The sequence below is a fragment of the Melopsittacus undulatus genome, chromosome 11, assembly GCF_012275295.1.
Source record: "Melopsittacus undulatus isolate bMelUnd1 chromosome 11, bMelUnd1.mat.Z, whole genome shotgun sequence".
Taxonomy (NCBI): Eukaryota; Metazoa; Chordata; class Aves; order Psittaciformes; family Psittaculidae; genus Melopsittacus; species Melopsittacus undulatus.
The window spans coordinates 8,613,273-8,636,886 of record NC_047537.1 but is presented as its reverse complement, the minus strand read 5'-3'; the positions used below and the strand labels follow the sequence as shown (position 1 = coordinate 8,636,886).

General features: G+C 42.2%; 1 protein-coding gene across 3 annotated transcripts in view; it reads right to left on the bottom strand.

The window, feature by feature from the left end:
- TNC (tenascin C) overlaps positions 1-23,614 on the bottom strand; it is a 71,625-nt gene that overhangs the window by 24,762 nt on the left and 23,249 nt on the right. For 2 of the 3 annotated variants that reach the window (XM_031045886.2, XM_005145619.3), the window contains exons 2-12: positions 21,695-22,282; positions 19,552-20,772; positions 17,519-17,782; positions 16,553-16,668; positions 16,312-16,468; positions 15,443-15,712; positions 14,163-14,348; positions 13,621-13,710; positions 13,235-13,498; positions 3,255-3,527; positions 1,060-1,332 (exon numbers count right to left, since the gene is read on the bottom strand). In XM_031045886.2, the coding sequence (XP_030901746.2) occupies positions 1,060-1,332; positions 3,255-3,527; positions 13,235-13,498; positions 13,621-13,710; positions 14,163-14,348; positions 15,443-15,712; positions 16,312-16,468; positions 16,553-16,668; positions 17,519-17,782; positions 19,552-20,772; positions 21,695-22,157 (3,577 nt within the window). In that variant the 5' untranslated portion in view covers positions 22,158-22,282. The remainder of the gene's footprint in view (positions 1-1,059; positions 1,333-3,254; positions 3,528-13,234; positions 13,499-13,620; positions 13,711-14,162; positions 14,349-15,442; positions 15,713-16,311; positions 16,469-16,552; positions 16,669-17,518; positions 17,783-19,551; positions 20,773-21,694; positions 22,283-23,614) is intronic. The other variant, XM_031045885.2, reaches the window with a different exon arrangement.

Below are 23,614 nucleotides of genomic sequence, written 5' to 3'. Positions count from 1 at the left end.
GAAATGTATTGCAATCATTAAAACCCAAATCAACAAAATAAAGTAATATAGAAGTCTGAATACACATGAGCCACGGGTCATGAAGATCATCTAGCTTTGTGTTTCTGAGTGTTGTTCATACCATTACTATGGCAGCCCTGCCCATGTAACTCATCTGCTGCTGCTGGAAACTGGAACTTTGTTATCTGATCACTGATATTTGCCATTCTGTTAAATGTCACTGGCCATGTTCGTCTATTGCTATGATAAATTGACATGATCTTAGGAAAAACTGTCATAGAGCAGGCAAAACTTAAATGATCACAACGTGAACTATCATCTGCTTACTATGAGAATACACCTTCTGTTTCTGTAGTCTAGTCCTCTCCTTCCACTTTCATACTCTTACTACCTAGAGCACATTGAACATTTGACTTCCCTGTCTTTTCTGGAAAAATTGCCAACTGTAAAACCTGAAGATGTGTGATGTGCCAAGAGCTAAATGCCTTCCTGTTCATTCACCAACATCAAGACAAATAGGCTCTCTCAATCTCTCACCCAGTGCAACCTGAATTCTGAGGCTGGATTCAGGCAACGCATCTATCTTATAAGATTCTGCTGCCACAGATTGGAATGTGCCTGAAATCTATTTAAAGAATCAGAATAAAAGCTGTATCTAGAAATCAGCTTATCTGAGAGGAATAGCGTCTCCTGTATGTGGGTGACAGATGCAAACACATGATGCAAGGTTAGCACAATGCATCATCTCCCACTTGGCTCTTGAGAAATGTATTTTGCTGTGGCAAATTTCCCCAGCCTGAATGTTTGAACAAGAGCAAGCTTATTGTGTGAATGAAATTGCATCATAATGCGATTGACTGACTTTGCTGGATGGGATGGTGGATTAACATTCACAGTTCAAAATGTCTCCGGCAGGTCTTCATTAGGAGGTTTCAAACAGTGAGGTAGAGGATTTGGTAATGGGTAGACTGGTGGGGTAGTTGAGGGCGGGGAAAGGGGCACAACCTGTAAGGAAGAGTTAGAAGAAAGGAGAGTTAGCATTGAGGTAGTTTTGTATACCTGTTGTAGCTGCAGCACTTATTGCCTGTGTGCGGAAATCATGAGAGATCCCATAGAGGTAGACAATGAAATCAGTGCTGGGGGAAAGCCCTGAGATATGAGCAGTTCTTGAGTTGCCTGAGATGTTGAGCTCCATGGGCTCCAGCAACCTGTTAGAATCAATAATTTCAATAGTAAAGATGTCGAAGTCTCCATGGGTGGTTGTCCAGGAAAGGTTGAAGCTTTCAGGAGTAATCTCGGAAACGGTTAGCTCACCAACTTCCGGGTGCACTCCTGAGAAGGGAAACAACATAGATCAGAAAGGAATGGCCCTGGACCTCCTCCTGCTCAGAAACACTGTACTTTGCTCATGCTGGCAGCAATCCCAGCTGCCACTGGAGAAGGGGGTTTGGGTAAAAGCTTGCTACAAGCAGACAATTACTAACGGGAAGAAATCAGAAAGCATCTCAACATGTTAAATAAGGAAATAGCTATGGCTATTTCCCTTTTCCTCCAGGAGCAGCCATGTGTCTTCGAGGTCCGAGCATGAAAGCAGATGCAGAAGAACTTTTCTGAATGCCCCCAGGGCATTTGGAAAAGTCAGCTTCCAGTTTTAGAAGCTAAACCTAGAGCTCCTTCTTTATCCAAAGGAAAAGGTTGTGTTTTGTTTGCTTTTTTGCTTTCCCTTTTGCTTAAGCCTATGAAAGCTGGCATGCAATTTTGGAACTGGAGCCAAAATGCAGAATAGTGGTTGCTGCCTTAGGGTTTCTTCCTCTCTGCAGACATCCCTCGGATGTTACAGGAAGACTCCAAAATTTCTGACAATTGGAAGTCCCCAGAAGGGACAGTTTTGAAAAGCTGGGTGCTGAGCATGACCCAGAAAGGGAAGGGAAAACATCAGCAGGGCATCTTCTGCTGCCTTTATGAAGTTAAGAAGAAGGGAGCACATTGCATAGTTAGGCAGGACACCCATGATGTCTGTTTTCTTGCTTGTCCTTGTACGGCCTCCTTTGTCTAGCCACATTTGTCAGTTTTCAATGAGCAATCTGCTACCAGCTCACACTCAGGTCTCTGAAAACACAGGACTTCTGCAATAGGACACAGCCCAAGGGGAGTGCCTTGTGCCAGACACATTTCTACCTAAGCCAGGCTGCTTAAAGCATTATTGAAACAAGCAAGCTCTACTGTGTTTCATGTTTTAATTCTGTTTAGTTCTTATTGTGTACTTTTGTCCCCTTCTGTGCTGGGGGAAATCAAATATGAGCCAGCTCTGGCTATCTCACAATCACAGGAGGCTACAAAGGTCTGTAAGGAAGCCCAGAGGCATCAGATACTGTCCAGTGAAAACTGTTTGAAGGAACAGCCACTGAGGCATACAGAATAGACAGAGGTATGTATTTACCTCTCACAAAGCTCAAGATAAGCTCTCATTTCAAACTGACATCTTTCACAGTATCATCCAGAAAATTATTTTTGTGGCTTGCAATTAGTTCTATGCAACCTCCTCAAAATGTAGAGCTTACCTTCCTTCATTCAGGTCAGTGTTACACCAAGGCAGTTCTACTGAACTTGATCTTCTTGCATTATATCTTTTTCAGACCAACCAGGCTGTTTAACAACCTTATACAGCTTATTATATGCTACTACTCTTGGTAGAACTTAATTTGTGTTATTTTCTATATGAGAACATATAGAAGGTGTCTGGCCTTGCACTGAGTTAGATGCACACACTGTACGCCTAAGTTTGTCTTTACACAGAAGCTAGTGCATCATTTCATGGATAGCTTCCAAAGGGTAAAAACTAAACCTATTGTTAGGTTTTAATTCTCTGGGCTATAATGAATGGATTTTTGTAATTTTAAAAGGCAACCTGGGCTTTTCCAAGCATGTACAACAGTGAATTGGGGTTTGCTGTTAGTGTCAACCAGCAAAAAGCAAGTAAAGGGAACAAAACAAGCCATTCAGAGGGGGGGGGGGGGGTGAGGGGAGAAAGCATTCCTAAAAGTGAAAGGCTCCATGGGGGCACTGAGACTCTTATTGGAAAGTCTGACCAAGAGACATTTCCATGCCAGAGATGTTCAGCCAAGCTTTAATGAGTTCAGTGCTCCCCATGCAAAGTGAGCAAGCTTTGCTGAGCAGTTGCAATAGCTCTGGCTCCCGTTCCTGTCTGCAAAGAAAGGGAGACACCAGGCTGGGTGAGTGACTGGAAAAGATACCTGTCATGGTTTCAACAGAAAGAGGTTTGGTCCTGTAGCCTCGAATCACACCGTGAAGTGTGATGTTATAAGGTGTGTTGGCCTTGAGGCCTGTAACATTCATAAAGCGCAGTCCACCTGGGACTGTGATATTCCGGGTTTCTTCAGGATTCTCAGACTCCTGCACCTGAATGATAAAGTTCTCATATGCCCCGTCATCTGCTGTCCAGGTGAGCTGGAAACCATCCCAGCCAGTCTCTGATACTGATAATTTTCCAAGCTCAGGTTCCTCCTCTGAATAAGGACAGAAAGTCAACCAGTTACTCACATTACAGACTAGTGATGATGACATATTATTTAATGATGTTCCATGTTAAAGAATGTCACTTATAACCAGTGACACAATAAAGCACCCCCACACCCACATTTACATTCTCAGCTGCTTCAGATAACTTGTAAAGTCTCTTCAGACATGGCACAACAGAACTGTAAGAAAATAACTGTAATACTAAAAAATAACCACATTAATGCTAAAAGACTGCTTACAGCAAGCAGCTTTTAGACCATCTTACAGCTGCAAGTGTCTTGCCAACATTAATTACAACTCACTATGAGAGCAGTAAGTATTACTATAACTACTGTACTGCACTAGTAACAACACAGTATTTGTCATTATGAAGTGAATAATGCACCCATTTGTAAGGGTAGGAAGATACCAAGTTTAGCAGTTTTAATTCAGATGTTTATGATTTTAATTGTGTCCACATGAAGGATGTTATTTACTCTTCCAAACTATTTCTAATCCAAAAATATAAAAGGGAAAATTCTTCCATGGCTGCATGTCTTTTATTTAACAGATTTGTCTTCCTTTTATTACAGTATTCTGTCCACAAAACCTTCCTGGGGCAGAGCACTTTGGATTTTCAGAGTTATTGGTATTAACCTAAAACTAAAATCTGTATTCATAGAAATGAACATTCTCATAAGCCACCACAAGGGTGGCAGAGGAAGCTGGGAATCATCAGAGTTAACTCTGATGTTGTTAAATCTGAAAGTTCAGGTCTTTTTCTCAGAATAGAAAGTCCTCTGTTACAGAGAAAATACACCCGATTTCTTCAAATTAACAGTCATACAGGGAAATGTCAGAATAACATCTGAATTTTTCTGCATGGAAAAACTACCTGTGTGATCTAACATTGGCTTTGGACTGCGATGACATTTTAGCACTTATTTATTTGCACTGTTGACACCTCAGCATTATAACAAGAACAGAATCCATCTGAATCATCCCGATCTGAATGAGCAACAATTTACATGATGCACAAAGGGAAATGGATCTGATTTGTCAGTTGTAAACTGCAACGTTAAGCTTCATGCCTATTTTAAGGCAGAAGATAAAGTGGCCCTGGAATAAGCAAAATTCAGACTCAGCAACAGTACTCATATAAACTACCCTCCTGTAAAAAAAGAGTGCTTATTGTATGACTGCTGCATAGCCTTATATATGTAGCTGGGGTTGTATTTTCAGAGGCAGAACACTCACAGATCACAGTTATCTGCAGTGAGATTCACTAATGTGTAGTAAATTGCTATTGTAAATAGCTACTCGGGAACACAAAATTTTTATGAGCTTTTCCCATCCTGTTGGAAAGAAGAAATTGTTTATGAAATAACAGTGATGTTCTACCAAAAAATAAAAGCATGAACTCAGAGCTGGTTTGCTTTATCAGGAACAGAAATTAGACTCATTGATGTAAAAGATGAATCCTGTTGAAATAACACCCTTGAGCTGAAAAAGAGAAAGCAGAACAGAAAATAACTGTATCAGAAATAATGATCTTTTGGTGGCAACAGAAACAAATCAAACAAACACATTGCCTTCAAATGAAAATGAAAAGTAAAAGCTTGATTGCAATAAGTAATGCAGTAATCATCGCAGCTTAAAAGCAATTCAGATTACTCTGATGGGTGCTCAGTTTCATTCATCTCCAAAATGCAGTCCCTTCTCCTCCCGTTCCTTTCTCATGCATGTCTGCAATGGAAGTGCACACAACCCCATCATGCTTTTTAGGGAAAAGAGATTCGCACACAAGATCATGCACCAACTTGGACTGCTGGAAACCTCCAAATGCCTCATCCATAAAACATCCAACATAGATGATGAAACAATGACAGTTTCATAGCAAATTATATCAAGGGATGATGTCTCTTGCTTAAACAAGAAAAAAAGAAAGAACCAACCACTGAGAAATTAGATACCCTAGCTTTGCAATATGTGTGAAATAATCTGTGTGTTTCTATGTACATATTTTATCTCATGCTGTGAATTTGGGTTTGATGATGGGCAGGTAAAGTCATCAATCTCCAGCTAGGTTACCCAGATACGATCTTACACACTGGTACTTTGATTATTATAGAAGTGAGCCCTGTAGCTATAGGACTGTTTATCATAAAATTCATGTAACAGGGATAAAAGCTAAAAGGAATACTCCCAATGTGTTACAGTCCTTTTTTTTTTTCTCTGACATCACCACTTCCATGCCAATGCTGCAATCCACAACATCCTTGCAATCTTTCTTGCACTTGAACCCCAATGCAGACAAATACCTACAGCATCTTGCTATTTTCATGTGCCTTGTAAATAGCAGATGCACCAACATCACTTGTTACATGCAATTTGAAAGAGAGAATTGATGCTACATCACCTTAAAAGCTTAAAAGGTATTTTCCATGCTGAACCACTCAAGGCTCTCATTCCATAGCAATAAGACTTTTATCCCATGCAAAAGGAAGAAAGGAAAGAACAACTAAGTAAGGATTCATCACTCACAAAGCCCAGCATTTCTGCAGTGGGACAGCAGTATGAAATGAAGTTCTGTATTTCAAAGCAGAAAAGAAACATATGGCCAACGAATCCATAGAAAATACCTGTAGTAGCTAGGGCTTCCAGGGACCAAGACAGCTGACTCTGAGTACTTCCATGGAAGTTTTGTGTGCTTGCTCTGGGATTGGTAAATTCTGTTTCACAATGGTTTCCCAGCAAAAAGATTTCCTGTGGTCTGTTTAAACTGGGCAGGTCTTTCAGAGTGATAAAGAACTGATCCAAACCTCATCCTGTGCTGCCCAAGACAGGGTGAGACTACTGAAAGTCTTGTGTGTTATGTTAATGTCATGAAGAGCACCAATGGTTTCTGAGATGGGAAGGTCAGTGGGCACCAAAAGCAGAGCATGAGAATCAGTACTGAGGTTTGCTAAATAGCTTAGCTCTGTAGGTGCAGGGCTGATGGGATTAAATGATACTTCACTGATTGATTCTCCAGGTGTTGTGACTAGAAGTGCTAAACACAGGTAAATTAAAATTTCCTGGTAATAAACTCCCAAATACACCAAAAGCCAGCTGATATCTGCTACAAACACTTTGCTTGCTTTGCATTAAAGAGCATTAAGAACACACATAGGTTTATCTTTTTTGGAGACTGAATCCAAGCCACAAGGAAAGGTAGCAGCACCAAGCACAGCGTGATCCTCACACGACAACACTAACTAGCAGATCCAGAGCAACAACCATTAAACTGTGGGCTGAAATGGTCCCAGCAGAGAAACAAGTACACCCTCAGTTGATGTAAATCAGTACACTTTGGTTACCTCCAAAGAACTTTGCTAATTCACACTGATGAGGATTTGAGCCCTAAGTCTCTCAAACACGCCTTTTTTTTCCTACAGCACATAAGTTACTGCTTCTGATATAAAACATAAGTGGAATGCATGCCAAATACTGCAAACAGAACCAAGTCCAGACTGAGCAATCAGCACAGCAGAAGCATGCTAAATCTTATCCTACCCAGCAAAAACAGGCTTGGATGAGTGATTCATCTGGATATGCACAGGATTTTCATAAAAGGGAGGGGGACACACATCCTTACCTAAAAACTAGGACAGAAAGAGCTTGAGCAACCTTTCTTTAAAGAGATCCAAAGGAACGGATGGGAAAAAGACTTGGCCTTCAACATATTGAATGGTCTATGAACACATCCTGGAGCACAGTCAGATTCTGAGGATCTGAGTAGTGTGGAGGTGACAGAGAACATGCTTCTGATCACAGCTGCAAGGCAAGAGGCAGGTGATTTCTCTGACATGCAGAATTATCTCCTCATTAGTGGCAAACCATGTCATTTCACACCTCAGTGACTTCCTTGCTTATATGCTCCGCTTGCATTGAATTAAGAGAGAGCAAGTCATCTTCCATCATCAATCAAATCAGCACAAATACATACTCAGGATTCAATATGTGTCTCCAAATTCACACATGTATCAGAAAAAAAAGAAATTTTCAGAGGAGAAAAATCAATTAAAAATGTGTCAATGTAAATGCAGAAATGTTACCTTGAAAATATACTCTCAGGTCAAATGCAGATGTAAAAACGTTGTGATGTAAAAGCAGGTGAGACAAACAGCGATTTATGTTTACATATATCATTGATATTCTTGACTTAGGTGAGGGCCTGCCTTAAATTACCTCGGCATATGATCTGAACCAGGCCTTATCTATGCTGTAACCTGAAGAAACCATCACCCCAGCTTACCTGCAATATAACCACTAGCTTAATTCCCTCTTCCTCAGTAAACCAGCTGTCAGAACTGACAGCACCAGGGTTACTGTGCTTATGTAGGAAAGTAGGAAGACATGCAGTGAGGAACCATTAGTCACCAGGGACTCTCAGCTGCTTGTGCACAATTAGATGTCAACCAGCTCTTTTCTATTCTGGGACCAGGCTAAAAACCATCAAGCATCAAGCAAGTGCATTGGTACTTGTTCAGCATTGAGGCTGTCTACTTGACATGCACAGTGGTAGCTGGGCTATACTGTGGGGTGTTTCTGCAGAAGACATGCATAGGTAGAGTGAACAGACCAGTGGGGAGGACAGGGCAGCTGTACCAGGGTAGACCTGGTACAGGTACAGCTTCATGCTCTGGATGGTCCCACTAGGAAACTGGCATGCACTCTGATTTGGAAATAAAAGGAAAACATCAAAAAATACAAGAGAATTAGAAAAGAAAAATAAAAGGCTGATATTAAACTCCTGATATATGGAGGATCTATCAGAAAACTCTGTGTAATGAGAGTCAAAACTGGCTTCTCGTTTTCCCTCATTTTACTAGACCATCCTCCTGATGTTCTCCCAGATCCAGTTGTTGTAGTATAACCACACAAGAACTTAGTTACTCTAATGTGAATGGAAAATACAGCAGCTGTTCAACTGTATTATACAAAACCTGAAGTACCAACTACCTAAACGGCACTTTAATTCAGAAGTTTGCTGTCACAAGTGGATTAATTTTATTCTGCCAACCTTGCCAACTACATGGCAGGTTGCCATGCACAACTTGTCTCATGGAGCATATCTAATTATATGTAACTACATTACCTCTGATTATTTTTCAGACCTAATTCTGAATATTACCTTGGGTTTCATGACTCCACAAATGAATTTGTGGAAGAGAGTGGTCTACCCTCCACATGCATGTATTAACACTCATATACGCCACATGAAGTTCATGCATAATAGAAGAATATGTGGCTTTTTGTACAAACAACAGATAGGAAAATGAAAATTATAGGAATACATAGAAAATTCTCTGATACCACAGACAGTATCAGTGCTCATCTTTTAGCACATGGAATACTATAGCAGAGAACAGAAAATCTGGAAAACCATTGAACTGTAGGATAACAAGATCAATGGAGTTCAAACACCTGACTTGGCAACCAGGGGAATGTATGGGGAAAAGAGAAAGAGAACTCTGGGAGTCCTCAGTGGGTGGATGACAGCCAGATAGAGTGATTCATGGTGGCAAGATGAATGAATAGTTGATGCCAAAGACCTGAAAGCAATGTAGAGGGGAAACTGGTTGGACAACAAACATATGCTCTTTCTCAGACTGGGATACTTAGTTTAATTCTCTTAGTAAAATCTCCAAGCTAAATATGGCCTAAATACATCTATACTGGTGTTGATAGCCTTTTGAGGAATTGTAGGAATTTTTGAGGAACTGAGGAACTGTAATGCTTCACTGGCAATTTTACTAAAAAGAATGCTAATGTCCTGCCAGGACATTTCCCCAGTTCCTTGGGATTCAGTATTCATAATACAGTATTCTGTATTATTTCTTGCTTCTCGGATTTTATATTATTTGCCAAGAGGAGCTATCAGCCAGTTTCATTGCAGAGTCTCCCATAAGCTCAAGCACACTGTAAGATATGATGGTTTATCAAGGTTTTTCAGTTCTTTTCAGATCTCTGGCTAAATAGCTTTCCCCTCTCCCAGGCAGCTGATTAAACTGGGCTTAGAGTGCCTCTGCCCCTCTGAACTTGATAAAGAAAGCATTGCAGTAAGTAATAAGCCAAAAAAAGCTACAGCAGCTCCCACTAAAGTCAGGTTCCAGGTATTCTCTGCAGAGGAATCAGCTGCATAAATGGACAGTCTTTACTGGCAAACTTAGTTTGCCAGTCACCAGTACTGCAATTTCCCATTGAACTGCCTCACCTAATCATTCTTCCTAATGTTTAAGTTTGAATAAGAATGGATGGTGCAATATAAGATGTGTAGAAGCCAGGAGAGGAAAAGGGACTGACGCACAGCACAGACAACAGTTTTTGGTAAACAGCATAAGTTGTCTTAAAAATGTTTAACAAAATGGAAAAGATACTTGTCCAAGCCATGCTCCTATGTGCAACTCACTTCCAGATGAAAGACAGTATCACAACCACGATTCATCAGCAGTTGCTGCACAATCTGGGTCCTTCAGCAGAGGAATTCGAGGTTGGCTCTTGGTTTCTCTAATGTCCACTCATTTATTTCCACAGGCCTCTCATGGCTGATGTATTACCATCCATCCTCCTCCAGGACTCACATTGTGCTGTGCAGGCAGGGTTCCAAACCAGAGCAAGAACAAAGCTGGACTCTGGCTGCTCAACTTCCTCAGAGCAGGATTACGTGCTCACCCTACAAATTAGTTATTAATCTGATGAAACATTCTCAAGACATGCTGCCAGAAAAGTCTCTCCAACTAGTAAAATGGCTCATGTTCTTTGATTTCAGAAGGAGTTCTAAACCAAAACCTTAGTGAGATGCTGGGTGGGACCTCTAACAAACAGATAGTACCCTAGTTTGTGATACCTTTGTGAATAACAGAAAGGAGCTATCTGTTGTAGCCACAGTTTACAAAGAGCACTGTTCTCCAGCCAGTCCATACACCTTGATTTTATAGGACGTGTTAGCTTGGAGTCCATCAATCACAGCACCTAGGGATTCTCTGGGCAGGAAGGTTTCTGCAGGGGGCTCAGCTGCCAATGGCACATCCTTGTATTCCACCACAAAACTATTGTGACTCCTATATTTGCATACCAAGAGACACTAAAGCTGTGGTCTGTCATCCCTGAGACCACAAGGTCTCTCAGAGCATCCTCTTGTATCACTGAGGCCTCTGGAGCATGAAAGCTCCCACAGCCAGAAAGCTCCTCTGGGTAAGGAGTCATTGACTGCATTTGGGTTTGACTATATAAAGCTACAAAGAAACAGATAAGCAAATGGCAGTGCGAAGTATTCAGTCTTCCCTTTTCAGTACAATAAAATGACACTTAGCAAACTGTTCACTTTATCATCCCTTGAATACAGAATTGTTGACATCAGTTACAAAAACCTTTGTCACTTGAGCTGCATTTCATCTATAAGAAGAGACAGAAACATCAGAAAGCTCTCATCCTATACTATGGAATGTTTTGGGACATGTTCTTTGCTCATGAGCTCTGAACATTTCAGTTCTGTGTGGAGAGCTGATATACACAAGAAGATAGTACAAAGAATGCAAGAGGGGGAGAAGGTATCAACAGAAGATCTTCAGCTCTGGGGCTGAAAGAAGCTTTACCCTCAGCAATAGAAAATCCACTATACAAATAAATAATACCATGTGAGAAGCCCCTGAACAGCAGCTGACAGGGATGCCTGGCTCTGATCAAGAGGCTGGGAAGAAAGTAAGGTGAAAATCTGGCAATGTGGAGAACAAAGGAAACTTTGAGAAGAAAAATCTCTCACCCCTTCTGCAGACCCTGGCCCCCATCTTCAGCAGGGGTGGCACATGCCCCTCCAAACAGCAGGACTGTCTTCCCCACCCTCTGAGAAGAGCTAGTCCAGTCCTAGCTGTGCTAATGGCATTTTTTACTTCAATCATTCCTCTCTCTCCCTTGTTGCTCAAAGTAGTGCAATGGACCTAAGATCCCCCATAGCTCTGCAAGAGAGGGTAAACCAAGTTTGTCTGGCTTAGCCTGAGGACTTCAGGACCTCCCAAGTATTGGGAACACAGATAAAGAGTATGGAATTGAGGTTGGATAAAAAAGTAAACTGAAGGAAAGACCTCATCTCTTACACTCCACAGGCTTATAGAGTATTTCTGCCTCCCCAGGACCATGTGTTTGAATTTGTCTATTCCTACACAGGAGGAAGGTCACAGAGACAGGTTATGTTTACTGCTGATGCCTCTAAGGAGCCCACTGCAAAGAGCTCTACTGGCTGCTCTGAGTAAAGTTGTAAACCAAATACATTGGCCAGATGAATGGATCTGTAAGAACTCCAAGACCAAATCAGGAAAAAGAAGCTACCTTGTGAGAGTTGGGAGACTGGTGCTGAAAAGGCCAGACTGTGAAATTCCACAACGTGTTGTTTCTGCCATTTCACCATCTACACATGCCCCTTTTGTGACCACTCAGTCTTCAAACAGATAGAGAGACACTTGGGAGACACTTCAGACACTTGGGAAGGTAACTTGGGAAGAATCAAAGCCTGCTCACTCTTGCCACATAAACCTTCAGCTTCCTTTTGTATGTGGGTACCTCAAGGCTTTCTATTATTTCCCAACACTGGACACAGGCCTTGCATCAAACTAGTAATACAGTACTGATGGTTTTCTGTAGTCTACATCATGCCATAAACATCTCTGCAGTACTGGATAAGTGAACTCTAAAAAGCACTCAGAGGCTGTGCTTGCATTGACACCATCAGTGGGTATGAAACCAGTTTTGATTTGTTCAGCTGTTATTAATTTGTAAAATCCATAACTTCAGTCACATGTTTATCTCATAGATGGTCTTTGGGAGAAAAGGATAAACACTTTGATAGCTGCTAAGGACAGTAATTCTCAGCTGATTCTGATTTCACTGTCTCTGCTCACTTACAGCACTTTAGGCTTTGCCTTATAGGATTTAGTCCGAATGCATGTAAAGATTCAGGACTTATTTGTGCTCTGTACCAAGATACAATTCTGTGTGCAACAGATTTTGTGTTAAAACGTTTCACAAAGAATAAAACCTTGTTTGGTAAGTAACCCACTGATACCGGTTAGTTGGAGTGGTTTGTACAAATGGAGACGACAGAAATGGCCCCCTTCTTTGTAGACAAATGTAACAGTCATGGTCTCCATGGAAATGGTGACTGTGACCAGATTTGTAGGCCCTTCAGACAAAAATGAAAAAAGGCAACATCAGAGCCCTGTTGACCCTGCTGAAGCATGATGGGTGGAGGCATGCTGTGAAGAGAATTCATTAGGCAGAAACAAGTAATGTTAAATACATTCTAGTTGCTCTTCCTCTTTGGTTTTGGCTGTAGAAAACAAAACAAGTTACAAGACATAATACACAAAGAACAGCCTCATTTTAAACAAAGGATGACGTCTGCATTTCATGCAGGACAAAGAGCTGTGTTCTTTGCAAGTCTTCTCAAAGGTTAAGCGAGAAATCATTGAGAACATGGAGCTAGACATGGTGGGCAGGGAAATGCACAGCTATCCCTCAGTTACGCCTATCATGTTAGACAGAGCTAAGTCTTCCCTGTAGGCAACCGATGTTTCTAAGCAGTTGCCCAGGCATGGCTTACAAAATCAGGTGAAGATTTGGACTAGTCACTGCCCAATGACCTGGTGCACGGCACTCATCAAAAGTTGTCACTCACCAGTAGAACCCTTGACAGTAGTGGGTTTGCTTTTGTGTCTGCCTTTCTCCGCCACCAGACTGATGGTGTATTCTGTCCCTGCATCCAACCCTCGCAGGATAAAAGAGGTGCTGTCCACGGGGATCTCCACTTCACTCTTCTTTCCAGAGGGGTCGACAGAAATGAGGCGATAGTGATCAAACTTGGCCACTGGTCTTCTCCAGCGAAGGGATAAGGTGGTTTCAGTGGGGTCACTGACTTCCAAGTCCTTGGGGTTATCAAGATCTACAGGTTAAAAAAGCAAAGTTGACAGATTAGCATCTATACTGGGTATCTAGCAACAGCTCAGAGGCTTATCCACTTGATTTGCTGCTTCCTTCAGAGCAAAAGGGGATCAAGTTACTCACCAGTGCCAGCATTAATAGTAGCTGGAGCGCTTTCCCTGTCCTGTCTCACTGCTGTCACACCAATGCCATATTCAGTTCCAGGCCTCAACCCTAAGTGGAGAGAAACAGAAGTATGAGTTTCTGTCCACAGAATATGCCTACAGGCATTTGTTTAAACAAAGCAACCTGAATGTGTGCAAGTTAAGATAGATGCTTTCCTGTGCATGCAGAGAATTGAGGTTCCAGTTGACCCTCCAGCTGACCTCATGGTAATAAATCTTTTTCCATGTACATGCTTAAATATAAAGATTATGACTGAGATCACATTTTGGACACAGTGCAAACGCATAATTGGAGATAGCTTCTATTTTCAAGAGCTTGCAGTACAAGTGCCAAAGAAAAGCACATAGACATGCATGTGAGATTTGCCTGTACTCAAAATGCAATAACCTCTGCTTGTACCTCTTATGTATAGTGACCAAAAGGGTATTTTTGCACTACACCACTGTTCCGTAGGTTGTGGCAGTGGTATGACATTAATCACTAGTTCACCATTCCCCTACCTGTGAGTGTAGCTCTGGTTGTTGCTTGGTTGCCCCTTGTCACTGTGATCTCAGCATGGTCTCCACCAGAGATGGGAGCAAACTTAATGCGGTAGTTATCAATATTTGCATGGCTGTTCTTCCACTCCAAAGTAATGCTACTGTCTGTCTGCGACACCCGCTTCAGGTTTTTTGGAGCATCCAAGTCTGTAATCAATAAAACAAAAAATTAATAAATAGGAATAATTCTCTTATGACAGAAGTCTCTTATAGCAGTACTTTTTAGAAGGTGAAATGATCCATCAAGCTGCAGTTAAGTTCCCTCTCACATGATACCTCTATATTCTTAACTACATCAAGCAGATTTCTTTTAGCATGAAGTGGAGAGTTCACTGGCTGTGGAGAAAACATCAGTGGAAGAAATTAAACTTCTATCTCCTAAGACAAAAATAATGATTTCAACTTTAGCAATTATTTTCTTTACAAAATAGGCTTGTGGGAAAAGACATTTGGATGAAGATACAACTCTTCCTCTATAAATACCTCAGCTTTCAAAAGAATCAAGGCTGCTGATCATCTCTAGAATTTCTGTTCAGTAATTATCTTGCATTCATGGCTGAAAGAAGCTCTAAGGCTTAAAGGAAAACGTGTATATTATGTAGAAGTTCAATGGGCTTTTGCTGTTCACAGCTACAGTAGACTCAAATCCTGATCTGGATGAACAATTTCATTTCAGGATGAAAAGGGATGTTGTTTTCTATGTACCATTTGCTCAGCTCCCTTAATGCATCAGACCTTGATGACATGCTAAAGGACTCACACTTTCATAAAGCATTCCCAGGATCACTAAAGACCAAAGTAAATTTATAAAAGCATGACAGAAAACATTTGAAGTACTGCAGTATGAAAACAAAGCAGTTTTCTGCTAGTCTGTTATGCTTTAAACAGAAACAATGTCTTAGGTGGAATAGAAACCATAGAAGATAAGTAACCCAGAGGAATTTGTTTCCTGAAGTGGAGATTCAGGGTATGATGAGCAAAAGCTTTCAAGAGACTTAATAGCATAATTCTCATTTTCAAAATACATTTAGATACTTGAGGAGTATATTTTGTTGAGTCAGTAGGGAATATAAGGCACAGAAAAATATTCTCCACTTTCATGTACCTCTATAATAGTGCTGCTGATTCTGTGTTGATGAAGTAACTCAGCAACTCAAGCAATGCAACACAAATAGCACAGGAAGATTGATGGTGATTGCGTTACCTTCCCAGAGGTTGGAATTGGTATCCAAGCCTCTTACCTGTGATAAAGACTTCTTTCACGGGATCACTTTCCATGTCCCCTCGACGAGAGATGAGTGTCACTTCATACTCTGTGTGCGGCCTCAGGTTTCCAATAGAATATTGGTTTTCATCTTCAGAGAGGTCAATGGTTGTCCTGTCCCCTGGAATATCTTTGGGGCCATAAGTGAGCTCTATGCCTTCAATTTCAGCCAAAGGTTTGGACCATGTGATAAGAGCTGTGGTGTCCGTGACATCTTTTGCCTCGATCTGGCTGGGGGCATCAAGCTCTGTTACAAAAAGAGAAAAAAGTCGTTTTTAAAGAAATCTTACCATAATGTACACATTCTTATGCTTTCAATTTCTGATTCAAAATTCAAATGTGTGGCTTCTACCAACTGAAGCTTATCTTCATTTATTTTCCCACTTTGCTTTCCATAGCTGCAGAAGAAAATGCGAAATGGAGTTAATTTATCAGAAGCAGATTCATCAAAATTCATTAACATCAGAAGCTGCCAAGCAAAGACAAGCAGGAACCCTAAGAGGTTCTTCTCCTGCACAATAGAGGCTCTCCTTTAACTGATTTCTTCATGCAAATAATACTAAGATGAAAGAAATTGTATTTGCTGTTGATGTACAATGGGAAATAAAATAAAAATGCTCTTTGCTACCTTCTAGCTAAAAAAAAATAATTTCCTCTTCAAACAGGCAATTTGGAAAGGAATTAATTCCTTTTCATGTATCCTTCGTTAGCAGCTCCACGACTACTTCTTTTCCCCCTACTGATTTACAGTATAGAGAACTTGGCATTCTCTTTGTTTAAAAACTCCCTACACCAAACAGTAGTTGTTTTATTGGTGACCCTACACCAAGTACATGTTATGCTTACTTGTGGTTATCACTTTGGATAGTCCTGGTCCTCTGGTGTTGTTTTTCACTATATGAAGGGACACATTATACTGTTGTCCTGGTGCCAAACCTGGCTGCATATAAGATGTCTCTGGCCTTTTCAAGCTGCTGGTTATATCTCCATTATCATCCTTTTTCTGCAACACATGGAACACTCAATATTAACTCAAAAATCCAGGCTCTTCCATTTGCGTATGGTCTCATGCCATATGCTACCTTACCATATTACGGAAGACCAGCTCCCAGCCGTCAAATGAGAAGTTTAGAGGATCCCACTCCACCTGGACAGATGTTTCTCTAACAGACTTGAATTTCAGACCCTCTGGAGCAGGCAGATCTGTGACAGAAAAGAAGGATGTCATTACCTGGTGACAAGTTCTCCTAAAGAGGACCCTGGGAAGGAGACATCTTTCCACCACTACAAATATCTGCCTCGTATTTATCTGCATCTGAGATGTTTAAACCTTCTTCACATCCAGTTGTTCTGTCTTTGAAGAGATATTCCTCTGACCTGGTTTAGATGTCAGAGTAAAATGCATTTTGCCCTAAAAATCTCTTTTTCTGCCCTCCTGAAGGAAGCCTAGTATGGACATTCAAAGACAGGTGACATGAATCCTGTCCCAGGTCTCTAGAAATGAGCACAGTGATAGAAGTCAAAAGAGCATCTTTTGAGGCTGGGGTGTTTAGCTATGACTGTGATATGCACCATACAAAAAGGAAGTTGAACAACAAATGAAAGGACAGGCAGATAGAAAGTAAGTTGTGGTAAACCACACAGAAGATACAAAACAAATATAACCTCCATTTCAGCCAAAACAGTTTGAATCGAGTGATTTCACATTCCTCTTTTATACACTGTTACATTTTCCTATTTTTAAAGAAAGCATTAGCAGATTTTAAAATGGACCTAATTATGAAGGAGCCAAAGGTCTTAATTTACAAAGACCCCCTGATATTCATTGGGAGGCACCACAGAGAGTGAAAGAGTGAGAGAGCTGTAACTTTGAATGCAGTCATTGCTATTGGAAAATACTAGAAAATGAAAGAGCAGAAGGCTGCCTTTGTCCAGAGCAGAAGATGAATTGAAAATAGAAAATACAAAAGAAATAATACCTCCCAAAAGGGATGCAAATAAATACATACTACATTATAGACAAAAGAATGAATGCAGGGAGTATAAAACTCACATGTTGCTACCCTGGCACTGACTGGAATACTCTTCTTGTTTCTAAGGATTGCAAAAACACGGATAAAGTATTCCACACCCGGCTCCAGTTCATGAATAGTGGCAGCTGTCTGGTTTCCTGGCACAGTGAACTGCATATCTAAGCCACCGCTGCCAGTAGGGACATAGGTGATGAGGTACTCATTGACAACATTCTCATGCTTCCATTCCAGATTGACGGTTTTATCTGTTACGTCTGTCACAGTCAGCTCAGTTGGAGGAGACACTAAGGAGGGGAAAAACCAAAACAAACGTATAAGAAGTTTTGAAGGCTCAGAAAATAATGACTTACCCAGTTCCCCATTTTCCCAGGAGCAGTTTGTAAGAATCATCTAACAGACAGGGAATGAGGAAGCCATGTCCCACAAATTGGCTGCTTGAAGAGAGGAATGCTCAGCTGATGAAGACTACAGATATTTCCAAAAGGCCAATTTCTACATTCACACTTGCATACAGCCTATGGCTGACTGTGTTCCAGCTCCTCCTCTCATAGCTACTGCATAAGACTATAGCTGGGTCCCTAGGGATTCAGACATTCAATTCAACTGCCAGCAACACATGGTTTTATAGCTGTAAGTCCTGGGGTTTGCATGGATTTTCCAAAGTAAAATTAAACATTATTATTTTTGTAAATACTTTCAATAGAATACTCCACATTTGCAAGTGCAGGAGCACAAAATGTGGCTTAGGAGTCTTCCAGAAGGAGGAGATGAAAAACGGGGATTTCTTTTCAAGGGTAGTCATTGTCTCTTATAATGTTCCCAACCCCAAAGTACTCTTTGATTACTCTACAAAGATCTTAGTTCTAAAATTTCTCCCCTGGGCTCTACTAAAGAAAACTACCTCATTTATAGCATAATGCCTGTCATTATCTAGCTGCCAAAATTTTCTATCAATTTCCATAAAGTCAGTGGTATTGGGAAACTAAGCATGTGGCTTCATAGCTAAGTTTCCACTCCAGCTGATTCCATGATTTTACTCTAAGCTTTTATCAGCTCTAACATTCACACAGACATATATCTATATATATTTTATATATATATATATTATATATATAAAAAAATCAAGATTTACTTTAGTTATAAAGATCTATCTGGCCAAAATGAGAGGTAGCCAAGGCCCTTGTCATAATCCTGAAATCCTGAGCTACAATATTTGCACATCTGGCAATTCCATTATGATAGTTGTCTATGAGAGTTCACTCAGATGGGACAACATTATTTCCCATGTGTGTCCAGTCTCCACTAACTATACCCTCTGTCTCCACCAGGACTCCCTTTCAGAGACTGTCTTCAAAGCAAAGTCACTGAGCCCCTGGCGTGAGTGGGTCTGTTAGTGCTGTCAGTTTCATTTTCAGCTGCCTACAGTAGTGATGGCGTTATAAATCCAAACCCCTTTCTTATCCATCCAGCATGAGACTGGGAACCAGAAACTGGCTGCAAGAAATGTTTGATATCCAGGCTCCTTTTTCACTGGCATCCATTGTCTATATTGTCTCATTCCTGCAAAGCCTTATTCTTTAGTTAAAATTCAGCCCATATTCTTTTGACTAATCCCGCTGGATTCCTAGTAAGATGACCCTGGATATATCTTCCTTTTCTCCATACCTAGAACAGTGTCTTTCAGATGCATTTTGGTTTTTAAGCATCAAGAGGCAGTGTGAGGAACTGAGAGGTCATGGTAACAAATCCCAACCTGTGCTGGCTCCAGTGGCATTGTGATGGGAGCAAACTGCATCACCTTTATCAGCCTGCCAGCTTGCTGACCACCAAAAATCACCAGTCACCTCTGGACTATATAGCCCTGAAAGGTTAGGGAGGTCAAAATCTTGCTATTGTTGTTGTTACTTCTCCAATTCAGCTGTCTGGGTGACGATAAATAAGAGTGGCAACAGGGCCTGGCTATATGTAAAAGGTTCACAGAGCTTCCAAAGCTGCTGTAAGGGCACAGGGAATTACCATCGGGAAGTAGTTCAAAAGAGGCATTGCAACCTACCATCGGAGCAGTCATCCCCCATGTAACCATCCTCACAGACACACCGTCCATCGATGCAGCGACCCACATTGTTGCAGTCATTGGGGCAGGACTGTTCTCGGCAGTCCTCTCCCCTGAAGCCCTCATGGCACACGCAGCGCCCATTGATGCAGCGCCCGCGCTGGTGGCAGTCATTGGGGCAGGACAGCTCACCACAGTCCTCCCCTGTGAAGCCATTGTCACATTCACAACGCCCCTCCACACAGCGTCCACGGTTGTGGCAGTCCTCAGGGCACCGCAGCTCCCCACAGTCCTCCCCTGTGTACCCTTCATCACACACACACTGCCCATTGACACAGAGACCTCGTTTGTGGCAGTCGTTGGGGCACCTCAGCTGGCCACAGTCATCCCCAATGAACCCTTCATGGCACACACACTGCCCGTTGACGCAGCGCCCGCGGTCGTTGCAGTCGTTGGGACACCGCAGCTCGCCACAGTCCTCCCCAATGAACCCCTCATGGCACACACACTGCCCTTTGACGCAGCGCCCGCGGTTGTGGCAGTCATTGGGGCACCTCTTCTCGCTGCAGTCATCCCCCACGAAGCCCTCATAGCAGACACACAACCCGTTCTCGCAGCGCCCGTTGCCGTTGCAGTTGTTGGGGCAGGTCAGTTCACCGCAGTCCTCCCCAGTGAAGCCCTCCTCACAGAAGCAGGTCCCATTGACACAGCGCCCACGGTCGAAGCAGTCATTGGGGCAGATGAGCTCGCTGCAGTCCTCACCGGTGTAACCCTCATCGCAGACGCATTCATTATCCACACAGCGCCCACGGTTGTGGCAGTTGTTGGGGCAGAGGGGCTCACTACAGTCATCGCCTGTGAAGCCCTCATGGCACACGCATTGCCCGTTCACGCACCTCCCATGCACACTGCACCCCTGGGAGCAGAGCTCTTCACTGCAGTCTGTGCCTGTGTACCCTTCAAAGCACACACAAATGCCATCGATGCACTTGCCTTGGTCGTTACAGTCGGCCGGGCAGGAGACCTGGCTGCAATCCTCACCCGTGAAGCCTTCATTGCAGATGCATCTGCCCTGGACGCAGAGGCCCTGGTTGAAGCAGTTGTGTGGACAGGCTGGTTCAGAGCAGTTGGGACCTTTCCAGCCAGGCTCACAAACACAGCCACAGATCTCAATGCTGTAGTTGCCGTGTCCACTGCAATAGGGTGTTGTGTCCAGACGACCTGTACCAATGATCCAGAAAACCAATTACTCCCCTTGGCTCTGGGATGCATTAGGCCAGTGTGGCACAGACCACCTAAAAGTGGCCTAATGCTCCTAGCTCCATACAGGATATGATTTCCAGAATCACCAAAGCTTTCAAATCACAATAAATCTTTTTTTCCATTGAGATTCACTTTACCAGGGATGCTTTAATTCCCACTGATGCCAGGGAAGAGCCCCTGCCAATTACTTGGTTAAATGAGGATGCTGGATTCCTCTGCCCTTCTCCAAATCTCTCTTCCACTGACTGAGCAGCTTTCCTGACTGCTTCATTAGGGCTTGCACCATGAATCATTATTCCCCAACTAACTCCCGAACATAAAAAGCCAGGCAGCAATTGTATCATCAACTGTGAGAACAGCTCTGTGTTCTGTGGGACAAATTAATGCTGAGAAGATCCACGTTTCTCTCTTGTATGACCAAGCCCTTAGTGTTTCTTCCGCCTTCCCTGACTACTTGTGCTTGTCTATTGCCTTATGTCCAGCTGTATTTTTATCAGCCTCTCTTAAAGAAAACTTGGAAACGAGAACAGTTACCTTGGCAGCTTACTCAAGGGGACAAAATGTGGAGCCAAGAGCTTGGACTGTATGAGTTTTAATCTCAACTCCGACACAGATTGTCACCATGCCCAAGTACTGTACATGCTCAATGCCACAGCTACAAAGCAGCCCAGGCAGACTTCTGACCCACAGATTCATAAACCAGCAAAACTGTGAATGAATGGATCTTGCAAGCTGGCCAACTACATTCCTAATTTTGATTACGTTTCAAATACAACAGGTTGACTTTTGCTCATTCTTGAAAGAGATGTATCTACTCTAAACAAGATCCACAGCCAGCACACGAATTTCCCCAAGAGCAGCTCCCCCCAGTCTGCCTTACCTTCTACTGCCTGGGAATTGGGACAGCATCCAGCCCCGCTGGCACACTGCTCTCGTAGGGAGGATACCAGCCCCTCCAGCTCCTCGAGTCTGCTCAGCAGATCCTTAATGTCTGGGGCAGCTGCACAGCCGCAGGCTCGGCGGGGAATGTTAATCCGGTGTGTGAAGACAATCTGGTTCTCCTCATTCACCGTGTGCTCCTCGTAATTCTTGACGGGCTCAATTTCCGCCTTCAGGTCTGCATCACCACTTGCTGCATCCAGGTCCACAGAGCAAAGGGAGCCAACAGGCAATTTAATGTTGTAGACGTGGTTAAAAACCACAGGCTGATTATCCTCTGGCAAGGTCACATTTAGCCCAGTTTCCCGTTTCTGCCGGATAATTCGCTTGATGAGTCCACCACTAACATGCTGATAGAGCAAAGCCAAAATTGCACAGGCTAAAACCTGGGTGGGGAGTCCCATTGTGGTGTTCAGGTCCTTTTCAAAGCTGATGGAGTGTTATATATGTTTGGCCTTTGTATTCTGGAGCAGGAATTGGAGAGCCAGTTCAAACCAAGTTGGATATCCTTTCCTGGCAGACTTGTTCCCTAGAAGAAGAAGGAGCAGTATAAGGGATGAACCACAGTTACACCCCACACTGAAATGCCTAAGACACTGAATGTGTGCTGGTGTCCTTAAAGAACACTTTTAAGGACTGGGGTGCTACTCAATGTACCATCTCACTTCACCTGAGCTGCTAAGCTTGCTCTCATACATAACAACAGACATTGCCTTGTTTTCCAGGATCTCAGTGTGCTTGTGAACAAAATGTCATAAGACATGAATCTGGAAGGAAGCTACTATTATTTCCAACTTAGAGCAAGTATTGTGTAATATGGAAGGTTTAACTGCCTCAAGCGGAAGACTAGGGCATGGAAGCTTGCTGAGTCTCATCTCAACTGAAAATAATTATTTTCAGACAGAGGTAGGTAAAATATATGTGTTCTGTCATAATTCAGGTATATTACATTAAAAGTCTGTATTTCCTTCACTCCTTAGTTCAGTGTTTGAAGGTTATTGAAAGCAGGATCACAAAAGAAGCTCAAGACATTGTCAAAAATTATATCAACCCTAAAAGCTCATTGCATCCCTTTTCCATATGCTTTAAATTACTCCAGTTATTTGGGAATCTGAGCTCCAGGACTTGTAGCAAGTTTCACTATACTGATGATTTGTCTACAGCATGTTGATAAATTGAGTTCTCTGGAGAGCACTGCTGGTTGAAGGGTCTACAGTCAGTGCTTGTACCATAGCTATCAGTCTTTTAGCATAGAAGTAATGAGACACAACAGGAGACTCCAACACAGGAGACAGACTATAAGAAACACCAGTGTGTACACATACATAAAAAAAGGAGAGGAAGAGAAGGAAAAGAAATTATTTGATCATCTAGTCCTTCAAGAGAGGAAGCTTTACAACAATACAGGTGTAAAAACACCTTTTAGCAGTTTTTTTCACTAGGCAGCTTTTCCCACTGTCTGATATTTCATCAGCTATAATACAATAGTTTGTTTATGTCTATAAGCACCCGGCTGCACTGTAGTAGTTCTTTCTGAAACTCATTCTTTTCACTTAGCTACAATACTTCCTCTTCCTCCTCAGTCTGTATCTGTTCCTTTCAAATATGAACCAGGGGAGCTGAAGGACAGCTATTGACTTCTGTACAGGGTCAACCCTTCAGCAGGTAGAGAACCAGAAACAGCAAATGGACTGACTAAACAAGCTCACCTTATAAATACCACCTTAGCATTTATTTTCTGCTATACTCCCAGATCAGCTTAGTTAAGCTGTTAGCTCAGTGACTGTGCTTTCACTAGTTGTAAGTTAGTGATACGCCAGTAATATAGAAAACTTTCGTTCTCCAAACAACACTCTTTTGA